This window comes from Halyomorpha halys, unplaced genomic scaffold (genome assembly GCF_000696795.3).
Source record: "Halyomorpha halys isolate HHAL.00 unplaced genomic scaffold, Hhal_1.1 Scaffold131.1, whole genome shotgun sequence".
NCBI lineage: Eukaryota > Metazoa > Arthropoda > Insecta > Hemiptera > Pentatomidae > Halyomorpha > Halyomorpha halys.
Window position 1 is genome coordinate 356,053 of NW_027116732.1, and position 14,474 is coordinate 370,526.

Consider the following 14,474-nt stretch of genomic DNA (forward strand, 5'->3'; position numbering starts at 1 on the left):
TGCGCTGGGATCTCTTGAGCTCTGCTCTACACCTCACACGTGGGGGATAGAGTGGGCTCAGGGATCCTCAGGTCGATTGTATAAATATTGTATATATCACTTTATCATTATGTTATTTTATTTATTTATTTTTCATACAGATAGTCTGATTATGTTCATCTTGTCTATTCTTTTGTTTGTATATATTTTAAGAGAGCTTTTTATTTTTATTTATTTATTTATTATTTTTTTTACTTATTTATTTTATTTTAGTATGTATGAGATCATTCATCAATATTACCTATTGCCCACAACTCTGTGGCAGATTGTAATATCTATCAATAAATAAATCTATCAATGAAAAGATATAAAAAAAAAATCATTTCTCACGGCTTCACAAGATATAGAATAATTGCCCAGGGCTCGATTGAAGACCTTTGTCCCAGATGGGGAAGATACAGGTTTGGGCTAGGAAACTTTCTTAGCATATGTGGGCACGTCAGCATGGGACAGAGTGTTAAAGGAGAACTTTGGGCTAAAATTAATTTGATTATAATGCTAGTCTCTTAGCTCGCTGTAATTACGTCATCACAGCGGTTTACAATATATTTCTAACCTGATTATATTATTTACTAAAAATTAAAGCTCTTTTCACCTGACTATAGTCGAGATGATTCTATCCATTATGTTTTAACTTCTGCTTTAAATATAATTGTAAAATTGACTTGGACTGACTCTATGTTGCAGGAGTGGCTGGGGAGAGGTTGCTGACGCCGCAATACAGCGACTATCAACTTATGCAAAAATATTACCCGGGCTTGGATAATACCTGGTCGGAAGGGAAGTCTGGCCACCTCATTGATGAAAAGTCGTCAGGTATAATGTTATTTAAAGAACAACCATTAAAGCCAAAAACCACCCGACCACCTTCACTATCGGTAATGGCTCTTCAAAAAAAGGTTTTTGTTAATGAGGGTTATAAAGATAGAGTGTATGTAGATTCCGCACAGTTTGACAGCGTTGACAAAATATCATCTAATATAATGTTTCATAAAGGAAACTCACAAAATTCAAGAACTATCCAATCACCTCCGGAGACTCCATCATATGGCGAACTTTCAAGAATTGCTCTTCGAAATAATCTTATGAAACTTAGCGATGAGGCACCTAAAGATAGAATGTATATAGATTCTGCAGAGTTTCACAACGTTAACAAAATATCATCTAATATAATGTTTCATAAACGAAACCCGACAACTTCAAAAACCACCAAATCACCTCCCGATGTTCCACCATATGGCGGACATTCCAGAATAGCTCTTCGAAATAATCTAATGAAACTTAGTTATAAGACACCTAAAGATAGTGTGTACATAGATTCTGCAGAGTTTGACAACGTTGACAAAATATCATCCAATATAATGTTTCATAAAAGAAACTCACAAAATTCAAGAACCATCCAATCACCTCCGGAGACCCCATCGAATAGCGGACTTTTAAGAATTGCTCGAAACAATCTTATGAAACTTAGCGATGAGACACATAAAGATAATGTGTACATAGATTCTGCAAGGTTTGACATGGTTGAAGACAAAATATTATTAAAACCAAAGCTACCAACTCACAAAACCACTCCAAAAACTCATGGTACGACAAGTACCGGGAAACCGCTTACGTACATAATACCAGGATCTTCAAAAGCCAAACCATCGGTAACGGGCGTTCAAAATACTGTTTTGAAACTTACTATTAATGCACCTAGGGACATTGAGAACATTGAATCTGCTAGGTCTGAGCCATTTATCGATAACATGTTATTTAAAGAAAGATCATTCCAGTTGGATCGTTCAAACAATAACAACAACGCTCTTGAGGACAATTCATATGGCAAAATATCGAATAATGCTGTCCCAAATAATATTGTGATGCTTAACAATAAGGTTCCTGAGGGTATTAGGAAGATAGATTCTGCAGTGCCTGGGACTGACGTCATGGACAAAATATCTAATGTAATGATTTATAAAGGAAAACCAGGACATTCAACAACAACAACAACTACCAAATCACCCCGGAGGAGCACGCAATATGCCGCACTATCCAAAATGGCTCTTGGAAATAATCTTATGAAACTTGTCAATAAGGATAATGAGAACAAAGGAGCCCACAACTCTGACAATAGAAATGAAGAAATGTTGTTTAAAGGTCATCTATCATTTCTTTCAGATTCCAAGAAACTTCCTACTACTACTACTACTACAATCAAGCCGTATCCTTGAACTGCCGAGGAACGGTTTTCGAAGTTAAGGCTGACACTGTTATCTCATCTGAAAAAAAATATTTGAACCAAGCCCACGATCTAGAACTGAAAACTATTAGAGAAGGTTGTTACAAAAAAAAAAAAAAAAAACCATTATAATACTAATGCTAATGATAGTATAGGCAAACAAAATGCTAACAACAGCACAACTTCGTGAACGAAAATCTAATTAGATCAACCAATAACTGCCTTTAACTAAAAAATATTCGGTGTATGATTTTTAGTCAGATCTTTTAATTTTATCCAATTTAAAGCAACTAAATCAGATATTCATTCTGTTAATGAATCATTTATCTTTAAACAAATTCAAATTCATTCCAACCTTCTATCACCAAATCTCTTTTTGGCTGGTGATTTGATTTTTAAACATAATCGAAATTTTCCTTCAGTTAACAGATCATCGCCTAAACTCACTCTTCCATACACCATCATTGACAGTTTGCCTTTGCCGGCGTTTTTCCTTCGATGTTTAAACAAAAACAGGTTCATCCCAACCTTCAACAACCAGTTGTTAGTTGGTTTTGGTGTTTAAACATATACCAAATTTTCTTTTGGCTATCAAATCATTAGCTTACTACACACATACATAATTTCTACCTTCAACCGCCAAATAGTTGTCGCTTATAATACATTTTATCTGTATATTGCATCTATCACAACTATATCTCACCCATTCTAAAATTATAAGCCATCGTTTAAGGTTCTGGTTGAGAAACCTCTTGAATGGTTACTGAACCTCATTCATTACTTCAAACCATGAATACAAACTACTGAGGACCTCTTGGATTTCTCACTCATTCATCATATCTTTATATAATGTATTTTAATGATAATAAAAATATAATACAGTGAATATAAATATATTTATATTATATAATAATAATAATAATAATTATACATATGTATACATACATATATGCTTAGTATATATAAAAATAATATAATGTATATGTCTATGATTATATTGTAATAATAATTATTAAATATCAAATGTTAAATAAGAGTAGTTTTTGGAAGTAATGTATTCTGGTAGTAAATAAATTACTATTCATTTATTTTTATATCCTCTTCTCCTCATCCAATTATTTAATTCTTTTCATAGCTTGCAATCCGTTGTACGTTTCGGTGTACTTTTCCGTCTTCAGGGTAATTTTTGTTATAGAATCATACATTATTATATTAACTAGTTCTTAGCAGAACCCTCTGTCCCTTATGTCATTATTTTTTCAACTTTTATTATTTGGAACTCTTGGTAACGGAATATTGGATTAAAACTATCGGATAAAAATATCGATGTTTTTCCAGCCTCAGTATTATCCAGTGTTGCCTATGAGGGTGTTTGTCACCTCAGTGGGTGGGGAAGGGGCAAAAGGGTGTTACGATATTCCTAGAGTGCTGCTGCAGTGTTGGGCTAGTCCTTCGTCTAGTGTTTTTAGTTGAACCTTAGACATTCCTTAGATATTGAACTTTAGTATAGGTCATTTTATGGGCTCTGTGTAGGTTATTTTATGGATTCTGGGTGGGTTATTTTATGGGCTCTGGGTGGGTTATTTTATGGGCTCTGTGTAGGCTATTTTATGGGCCCTATGTAAGTTATTTTACAATAGCCCTGTGTAAGTTATTTTATGTGTCATGTGTAGGTTACTTTATGGGTCCTGGATGGATTATTTTATGGGCCATGGCTAGGTTATTTTATGGGCCCTGGCTAGGTTACTTTGTGGGCCATGGCTAGGTTATTTTATGGGCCCTGGGTGGGTTATATTATGGGCCCTGGGTGGGTTATATTATGGGCCCGAAGTGGATTATTTATATGACCCGGGCCTAATATATTTTTGAGTTTTCGGGCAAATATAAGAACTGATGAAATGATTTTCCACCTATCGTCATTACATTTGGCTGCGCAAGTTCACTGTCAAGTTGTATACATACAATTACACGTGGCAGTTGATGCGACTGTTAGACCACTGACATTATTTGTTCTATTAACGATCAGTGCGATATTACTGTAACTAACAAATAGTTAAACGAAAGTAGTGGCATACACTTTTACCACAATAACGGAAAATTTATAATATACATGTGATAGTCAACATGACAGCTGCTTCACTGACATTACTTGTGCTATTACTTTCACGACTATCACGCCAGAGCTAGTGCGACAGTACAATCATGGCTGTAACAATTATATAGCTACAGCTAAGACCATTCCGCAAGAGAGGGTAAAGTGGCGGATATATGTCGGGTAAAGTGGCGGGTATAATATGCCGGGAGCATTGGCAGCGCGGGTTTTATCTAAGCACCAAAAGATATGAACCTTAATCTATACAGCAAAAGATATGAACCTTAATCTATACAGCAAAAGATATGAACCTTAATCTATACAGCAAAAGCAATGGATCATTGCTAAAAGTAATTCTATCAAATCATGAAAAAATGCAACCTTAAGGAAACGTTGGCAGAGGAGTAATTAAAAACATAGAATCGTATCCATCACAGGAGCAAATTATTAAAAGTTATTATCCTGAATCAAACTTAAAATTAATGAATTATGCTTTCTAATCCTTTATTTAGGCCAGGTCCAATCTTTACCAATAACACTCAATGAATGATGGATTTATTACCCATAATCCTCTTCAGCATAAAAATTAATCACCATACGTGTAACCCGTTTCGAGAAAGGAGAGCTCAATCGTACCTTGAAATCAAAATAATCCCGGCGAGAACAGTCATAATTCATAGAGACAGTCTTCGTACCTAGTTTACATCAGCAGGAGGTATGAGCAAGTTCTTTTCCATTGCGGCTCTCTTTTATGGTAAGTTTAAAAAGTTTTATTTATTATGAAAATTCAAAAAACAACTTTACATTAGTAAATAATATCCTAATATTAGTTTTAAATGAAAGATAGTTTATTATTCGGAGAATAGGTCTCTTTAGAACAATTATATGTTAGTTGTGATCATTTGGGCGATGGGCTTTTCGTAAATGAAATATACTGACCTCTCCCTAGAATAAAAAAAAACACCTAATCTTTGATTCGATCTTAATAATAGATGTAGGGCCATAAAATAAACTCTCCTCCCTCCCCCAAAGCACTAAAACGATACTGAAAATATGTTTTCCAGTTGACACATCAATAACTAATAGAAAACAAAACACTCGATATTTAATATAATAACAAAAGGAGGTCTTTCACAGAAGATCGAAGAATAAACCTGGTTGATACGCGCATATCGAATAAAGAATCGATAAATCTCTTCCATGATGACCGCTGTCGTCCAAAGGATGAAGGCCTGGCGACAATTTGGTGATTGATGACCGCTCGCAATACTCTAACCTATACCCTATACCCTATACTCTATACCCTAAATACTCGGAGGCTAAACAGTAGCGGTGAGCCGAACGTTGGTTGAAATCGTCAAAAAGCAACATCTTTTGCCTCAGAAAATGTGCAGTTGACTCCAAATCAATGGCATAGGACGGGTGGTGAATCGAGTCTCGTCTTGGTGGGTGAAGGTTTACAAATTAACATATGTAATACCTCAATACCAGACTGCCTAGGAGTCCCCGTCAGGTTGTCTCGATGTTCAATACTGTTCCTCGTTCTGTACTGTCCTTGGAACGAAGTATCCATGAAACCACACGGTTTTAAACAACTAACTGGTAACAGATGTTTTAATTACAAAAAAACAACGTATGATTGAAAAGACAACTGGAAAGGTGATTAAAACTAATTATCTGTACTATTATAATATGGGATTGAATTCTTGGAGCAAAATGTAGTTAAATAGAAGGGTTTTAAATGAAGGAAGGTTTGGTACATGACATATGTTAGAGGGAATGGAGTTCCAGTGATACGCATCTCGGGTGAAAAATGATTTGTCAGGTGCAGGATTGATGTCAGATAAACGGGACGGGGCAATAGGGGAATGGACTGAGAATCTGCATTGCAGATTTTCTAGGATATAGGAGGGGCGTTGAGTATTAACTACTTGGGATAGAAAGGGAGATAGGGAATACTGGCATCGGAAGGGAGGATAGGGCCACTTCAGCTCGACGTAATAATGGTTATTATACATAGTATGAGTTATAGTACATCTGGTGATCTGAAAAATAAATCGTACTGCGCAATTCTTACGACGTTAAGTTTAGTCCATCACATACCAGGCAGCCATAGTCGAAGTAGGTGGGAACAAGAGAGGAAACTAAGAGTTGACGGAATTTAAGTGGAAGGAGTTAGTTTGAGGACAAATGACATACCCAACACATGACGCATCAGATCAGGTGGATCTGCCATCAACTGCTCACCAAAAATCAACTCAAACAAAGAAAGAACCTGAGGCGTTGAGTGGACATGAAACATTACCTGATGTGTATAATATAGTGTACTCTGATGTTGGTGTGAGAGACCGAGCCAAAAAAGAAGTAGCGTTTGTGATGGGGACGAAATATATAGGAGGCTAGAATCCTGGCACCCAATTTCGTCAGGGATCATTGCTATAGATATAGAATTCTCAATCGGTAAAACTACTGTTATACAGGAATACGGCCCGGTAGAAGACGCAGGAGCCTTCGACAAGGTTCAGTTCTATGAAGATTTTCAAAGGACTGTAGATGATGCTAGGAACAAAGGCAGAATGATAATGATAAGCGGAGATGTTAATGCTAGGACTTGAAACGATAATGTGAATGCACATGGAGTGATGGGTCCGCGGGGAGGCGAACGTGTGCTCAATGGTAATGGCCAAAATTTCTTTTATGACTCTTGGTTTAACCATAAAACGATCCATAAGATCACCTTTGGGAGTAGAGGAGAACAAACCACGAGGAAGAGTACCATTGATTATTTTATAATTGACTAGGACCTAAGAAGGCTCTTCACTAATATAAATGTCATAAGGGGGCAGAACTAAGCACAAACTACTTATAGCTGACACAAAAATAATCAAACCAACAAAGAGATTCAGCAAATCATATGATTGGATTGATGTTAGCAAGCTGAAAATGGAAAATAAACAAGAATACCGGTCGTTCCTCGGACGTCGCCTCCAAGAAGTAAACGCGAAGAGTATGCTGGATAATCTCTGGAATCAATTAAGAACTTTATTCTGAGTAGAGCAAGTAAAGTATGTGGAGAACCAAAAATAAGGCACCATACAAAGAAAACTAAATGGTGGAGCGATGATGTCAACAAGAAGTGTCAAGCTCAAGAAGGAGTCCTGGAAAAATTACAACAGAAATAAATTACCTTTTCATTGGGATGAATATGTGAGAAACTGAAATGAAACTAAAAAAATAATTAAACTAGATAAGACGAGGACTTGGGAGAAGTTTGGTCAAGAGCTTGAACAAAACTATAGAGAAAATATTAGGAAGTTCTGGCATATATCGAAAGCCTTGACGGGTAAGAGGTCAAAACCGGTCAGGAACGTTACAGAAATGGCATGGGAAGTTGGTGACCGAAGAAAAAGAAGTTCTGGAGGTCTAGAGGCAGTTCTTCTAGAAGAAATTTAGAATGGAAGAACGACTTTACCATAAATTCGGAGACTGCAGAAGGATAGGTAAAATAGAAGACACCTATCCTGAAGATATGGACGATGCGATCGGGTAAGACGAGGTGGGGTTAACAATCAACTTAATCCAGCTAGGAAAAACTCCAGGACCAGATGGCATCGCTCCGGAATTTATACAATATGGCGGCAATGAATTGATTAAATGCCTTCAAATGTTGTTTCAGAAGAGTTGGGACCTTAAGTTGCTGGAGTTGGTTGTAAGTTGGGACACACTAATTACAAGAAGAGTGCCATGAAATTTGATAAGTGCAATCAAATCAGTTTACCAAGACCCAAAAGGCATTGTAAAACATAAGGGAGTAAAGAAAGGAGACAGCCTAAGCTCACTAATTTTTGTCCTCCTTATGGATCAGATATGGAAGGTTTGTAAAAGGGGATGCCCAAGAGCACTAGTAGGTTTTTGGGACCTAACTCCAGTACTGGCTCAAGCGATGATATTGTACTGATAGCTGACTCTGAAGGGGCTCTTCAGACATCCTTGGATCAATGGAATGAGGAAATGAAGATAAGAGGTTTGCAAATAAACCCTAACAAAAGCAAAATTATGTGCGTCGGAAGAGAAACGCAGAGCCTAAGGTTCTCTTTAATGGTGAACCCCTAGAACATAGGAATACTTATTCGTGTCTAGGGACCATAATACTTATTCGTGTCTAGGGACCATAATAAGTGAAGATGGTAAAATAAACCAGGAGGTTCTAAATCGAGTGAAAAAGACCAATGGAGTGTACCATCATATTTCTAAAACTCTTATAGGTAAGCAAGGAGTAAGCAGAGATGCCAAAATACGGATATTTAAATCCGTGTTCCTCCCAGTCCTCCTCTAAGGATCAACAAGCTGAACAGCCTTCGACAAGCACATAGGAAATGAGATTTCGCCGAAGAATTGTGAGCGGTGGAACCTTAGGAGATTTCTTTATAGAAGTCTCGGATCTTGAGATCCCTGAATCGGTTAGTTGATCAACCAACGGATCAACTGGTTTGGAGAAATAAAAGGACGCAATTTCTTTTGTTGCGATAAGTTTTGACCTTTTTGTTGAAGTAAATTCTGACTGTTTTGTTGCTTTCCTTTATTACCGTTTGTTTGCTTGCCCGCTTTCGCCCGCGTTACGGGAGGAGACGCGGTCGAAGTCTATGGGCGATTGTGAACCCGGTCTAATTATCAGAGTCTAGTTGAAGATTCGCGACCTGAGCTGAAGGTAGGACACACACATATGGGCTTAAGCCATCACGCCCTAATAGTTTATACGAAATAAGTGTTAAATTGATTCACTACAATAGCTGACCAAGAGAAGCATAGCTGACACACAATTTAGATTCTAAGTGGACTAAGCCAAAGCACTTCTTATAGCATACTAGTTTATAATAGTAACGGCGCCAATTCACATGTTGTTTGCACATTAAAGTCAATAATAAATAGTACCTAAAAGAGAAATCCAGCCCATAGGTCCAGGAGTCTCCGCTTGAGCCTTCAACTAGTACTGCATCAGGAAGCACACGGAGAGCATCACTGGTCCTAAGCAAACGAGTAGAGAAGGTCCCTACTGGTCAACTGCTGGCTTTTTGGAGGTGTGGGCTCCTCATGTTGATTGAAAAGAGAAGATAAAATAAAACAGTTAAACTGCAGATATACAAGAGCATTCTGAGGCCGACACTTCAACATGGATCACCATTCTTCACGTACCTCTCCGACGGCACAAAGTACTACCTTCAAGGATTCCAAGACAACATGTTGCGGAGGATGGTCCGAACTACATCATGGAAGAAGAAGCCTCCGGAACTGCACCAACTCCTCGATCTACCTGCCGTTCTAATATTTATGGAAAAAAGATAATATTAAATAATAAAAAACAGTCAGAAGTCGAAAAGATAGTGGGAAGGGGGAGGGGAGGCAAGACAATAAAGGAGTTAAACGGTAATGTTTATAGGGTTTTTGGAGCCTTTTCTGCCCTGCCACCTCGCAGGAAGGAGGATGGGGAGACTGTTCGGAAGATTGGATTGCAGGAAGCAGAGATGACTGTCGAAGAACCTGATGTGTTTCCGTGTGATGTGTTGTTACACAGTTTGTTATGAATGTGCGTCATGTTATGTTTCCAACCTTTAATTTTTTTTCCCAAACTCCTAAAATGAATAAAATTAAACAAGTATAATATAAAATAAATATACCGTTTTACTGCACTACTTCTTTTTACTAGAGCAGAGCTCCATTCTAAGGAATGACAGATTGTATATAACAATAAGTGCTGGAGATTCAATTCTGATTTGTGTGGCGTGTTGGGGCACATCCCCTTTCATTGAGGAGTCCCCAACTTAACTAAAAACTATATGTGTAGAGACACCATATATTTCGTGACAGAGGTCACTTGCGAATTTCATTGGTTACGTTGATGTAGGTCTTGCCAACGGACTGGAGGGGGCGCTGGTGTCAGTGATTGGAAGAGTGGATTGGTCAGAGAACATGTCTCCGACCAATCAACTCTAGTACGGTAGATCGAGGAGTTGGTGCAGTTCCGGAGGCTTCTTCTTCCATGATGTAGTGCGGACCATCCTCCGCAGCATGCTGTTTTGGAATCCCTGAAGGTGGCGTTGCGTGCCGTCGGAGAGGTGCGTGAAGAGTGTTGACCCGTATAGAAGTGCCGACCTCAGAATGGTCTTGTATATCTGCAGGTTAAGTCGCAGAGAGAGCGCAGGTGTTGAAGTAGAGGAAGTGGTTCAATCTGTGAGACCGTCTTCTTACTGTTCTCGTTTTCTGGTACAGGTGGGTGGAGAATTTAAGATGGCGGTCCAGCTTCACACCCAGATAAACTATAGAGTAATCAACCTCTTTTTTTTTTTTCCAAACCCCTTAATTAATAATATATACAAAATAAAAATAATTAAACAAGTATAATATAATAGTTCCTTTTACTAGAGCAGAGCTTAATTCTAAGCAATTACTGAGTTTATATAATGAATGTGCTGGTGGATTAGAAACAGCAATCAGTGGCATCGATTACCCGCGAAGGAGAGACATTATTTATTCCATTTAGCTGTTCATATAGCTTGCTCTTTTATCCACCGTCCGCTTCTATACTGTCCGGCGGCTAATCCGACTCCTGTCCCTGCTCTGAAGGTTAAGCTAAGTAGTTCCTCCCACCCGTACACAACGCCTTGTAGTGCTGGTAGTTCTCCTAGGACACTAGCTGAGAGAGATCGTTCTCCGTTTGGAGGTTAGAGCCCAGTCTCCCTTATCAACTTGGATAGGGAACCGGTGCATCGAGTTTCGCTCGAAAACCATGGTGTCTCGTTCTATTTGTCTAGTTTTAAATTTCGAAGACAACCACAAAATAAATTCCAAATCAGAGGCCAAATACTAACCGGCACTGCTGCAGTCATGAGACAGTGAAAGTGGACGCTCTAATTTCCTCATCTACAATAGGTTGATGGATATAAGCAAAAAGACACGTCTAGATAGGTCTGGGATGTCCACCAAAACCAGCTTCCTACAACGGTTTCTACCTTCCACAGGACCTTCACTGAGCATTACATCCTGGAGGGGACAGGGCTGGGTGTCGCCTCATTGTATTAGGCTACAACCTCCAAAATTACCTTTCCTCGTCCAGCATTCCTAGGAAAGTAATATCAGACCGACGATGTTATCGTCTGATTAGAAGACTTGATGGAACTGGATCTCTTTCTTCCTCAAAGCAGAGACAGGAGAAATGCTCTCTCCTCTACTATTTGGAATTCTGCTTTACTGGCTAGTTAAAATCAATGTTGGTAGTCTCGAAAGCGACAATATTGCGAAACTTGGTTACTTGGACTTTATAAATTGTGTACTTCGAACTAGAGTTCTCAGATTCGAAATTAATTGAATTAGAAAAAAACAACTGATTCCTTGCAGATAATAGGTTTATTTTTTTACTTAGAACACTCAGTAAAATTTAGGCATGTGACCTTCAGCTTCTATTGATCTCATTTCTTCTTCAATATGTGGAATTCAAACTATTTTACATCAGTTTACTCTATCTCTGTTTTAGGTGTCATTGGAGGAGCTGTACCAACCCATCGTGGAAGAGTTCCAACGGTTCGTAACGAAAACAAGTGCGGAACTTGTAGAATATTTGATCCAAAATTACATCGTTGTGTTTTCTCAATAGACTATCATCAACCACCGGCATATACCTGTCCCCCACCTCCTACTTGCCCACCACAACGTATATGCCCTCCTCCACCAAAATGCCCGTCTCCACCTCCTCCTCCAAAATGCCCGTCTCCACCTCCTCCTCCAAAATGCCCATCTCCACCTCCTCCTCCAAAATGCCCTTCTCCACCTCCTCCTACAACATGCCCTTCTCCACCTCCTCCTCCAAAATGCCCATCTCCACCTCCTCCTCCAACATGCCCATCTCCACCACCTTCTTCAACATGTCCTCCTCCTCCAACATGCCCATCTCCACCACCTCCTCCAACATGCCCATCTCCACCTCCTCCTTCAACATGCCCATCTCCACCTCCTCCTCCAACATGCCCATCACCACCTCCTCCTCCAACATGCCCCCCTCCTCCAACATGCCCATCACCACCTCCTTCTCCAACATATCCTCCACAAACAAGCCCAACAGCCATAAGTACTTTAGAAACTAGTGATGTAAGTCCACATTCATCAAAACCTTCATCACCAGAAATTCCGTTAAAATCAACTACCACGTCGTCTGATTTCTCTTCTATTTCAATAGACCATTCATCATCTGATTTCACTCGACTACCAGTACATTCTACAACTGATTCTATCCTAACTACTCCTCCATCATCTGATTTCGCTTCTCAATCTACCATCCAGCCACCTACCAGTAGTAATTCAATCACCAATCCATCATTTACCGATTATACTCCACAATCACCTAACCCAGCATCAACGGAATCAACTTTACAATCAACAATTATATCAATGACTGATCTCTCATCTGTAGAAAGAGACTATTCCTCATTTGATTTCACTCCATTATCATCACATACCACTGATTCTATGTTACCATCAAATACTACTTCATCATCCAATCTCTTTTCTCAATCAACTATTCAACAACCTACTGGTAGTAATCCTGTTTCTTATTCATCATCTATTGACTTCAGTTCTTTTTCATCTAAGCCCATCTCAACTAACTTCCCTTCACAATCAACAACTAAACCACCTACTCATCACTCCTCTGTACCGAGTAACCAATCAGTATCTGATATCACTATGCTTCCTTCAGAATTCACATCATCTGATTCTCTTGTACCATTAACTACTAAATCAATTACTGACCTCTCTTCTCCAGTAACTAACCCAACAAGTTACTTTTCTTCTCTTTCATCCAAACCAACATCTAGTGAATATTCATTAACTTCAACTATCACCTCATCCACTGATCTCTCTTCTATACCAGCTGATTCATCAACAATTGACTTCTCTCTTCTACCATCTAAAATTACACCAACTGAATTTCCTGTAACTTCTACGTCATTCAATGATTTATTTTCAATATCAACCTATCGTTCATTAACTGAATCTAATTTACCTTTATCCACTGACCTTTCATCACAAACATCTAAATCATCTATAGATGATATTTCAATAACTGATCTGCCATCTAGTGATTTTACTTTCCTGGCATCTCAAACAACATTTAGGACTACTGATGGAATAGATTCATCAAGTCAGACATCATCAAATTCAGATGTTTTCCCTACATTTTCATCAACCTCAAATTCCGATCAGACAACAGTATTCACAACACAAAGTACTGATGTCTCAACTTCAATACCAACACTTATAACGGAAGTATCTTCTGGTTCTTCACTGATGACAGTTCATACATCTAGCACTGATGTCCAACCCACAGATAAATCAATATCTGGACCTACCACACATTATTCTCCTAGTGAGTTTTCATCATCTACTTTTTCAACACCATCATACACATCAAGAAACACTTCTATGTCAACAATCTCCTCTTTAACAACTGAAGGAAAACACTGCATAGAAGGAGAAAAACGACCTATTCCTGGTAATTGCAAATCATTCATAGAATGCATTGATTCAGTACTTGTTGAAAAAGAATGTGATTTTTTTCAACATTTCGATAAGAATATGTTGAAATGTAAAGTGTATCCCGTAGAATGCGCATAATTTTGATATTGTAATTTTGTAAATAATAAATGTTTTTCGTAACTAAAACTTGTGATATTTTTTCATTTTATTCAAAATCTAATTTTTAGATAGATTGTATAATATATGAATTTTTCAGATCATATCCACATATATATTATAAATAGACCATATTTATTTGTATTATAAAGCTATATTTTAAAATCATATCATACTGTTTAATAATATATTTATTTGTTTTTTCATATCCTCTTTAACCTCTGCAGTAATTTATGTTAAATAGTTTTAAATGATTTGAAACTGCATTCTTGGGTAACTTCATTTACCTGATTAAATGTTTTTTCAAGTTGTTGTTAGTTTTAATTTCAAATATCTGATATATTCCCTCATTCCTTTAAGTTAAGTTTTCTTTTAGGAATGTCAACAAAAAGTAAGTGAGATTAGTCATATATCATAGTAGAATTTCAATATTAAAAT

At 37.8% G+C, this 14,474-nt stretch overlaps 2 protein-coding genes across 2 annotated transcripts in view; both read left to right on the plus strand.

The window, feature by feature from the left end:
- The window catches only part of LOC106678259 (uncharacterized), a 20,513-nt gene extending 17,162 nt beyond the window's left edge, over positions 1-3,351 (plus strand). The window contains exon 2 of the mRNA XM_014416678.2: positions 727-3,351. Coding sequence (XP_014272164.1) covers positions 727-2,255 — 1,529 coding nt within the window. The 3' untranslated portion in view covers positions 2,256-3,351. The remainder of the gene's footprint in view (positions 1-726) is intronic.
- Positions 3,352-11,782: 8,431 nt separating this feature from the next.
- Positions 11,783-14,061, plus strand: LOC106678249 (uncharacterized). Its single transcript, XM_014416664.2, has one exon. It carries the CDS (start codon positions 11,835-11,837, stop codon positions 14,016-14,018), a length of 2,184 nt encoding a protein of 727 aa, XP_014272150.2. The 5' UTR covers positions 11,783-11,834; the 3' UTR covers positions 14,019-14,061.
- Positions 14,062-14,474: the final 413 nt, after the last annotated feature.

What these genes read in the sequence shown, in the direction of transcription:
- LOC106678249 (XM_014416664.2), top strand. Translation starts at nt 11,835, where the DNA reads ATGTGGAATTCAAACTATTTTACATCAGTTTACTCTATCTCTGTTTTA.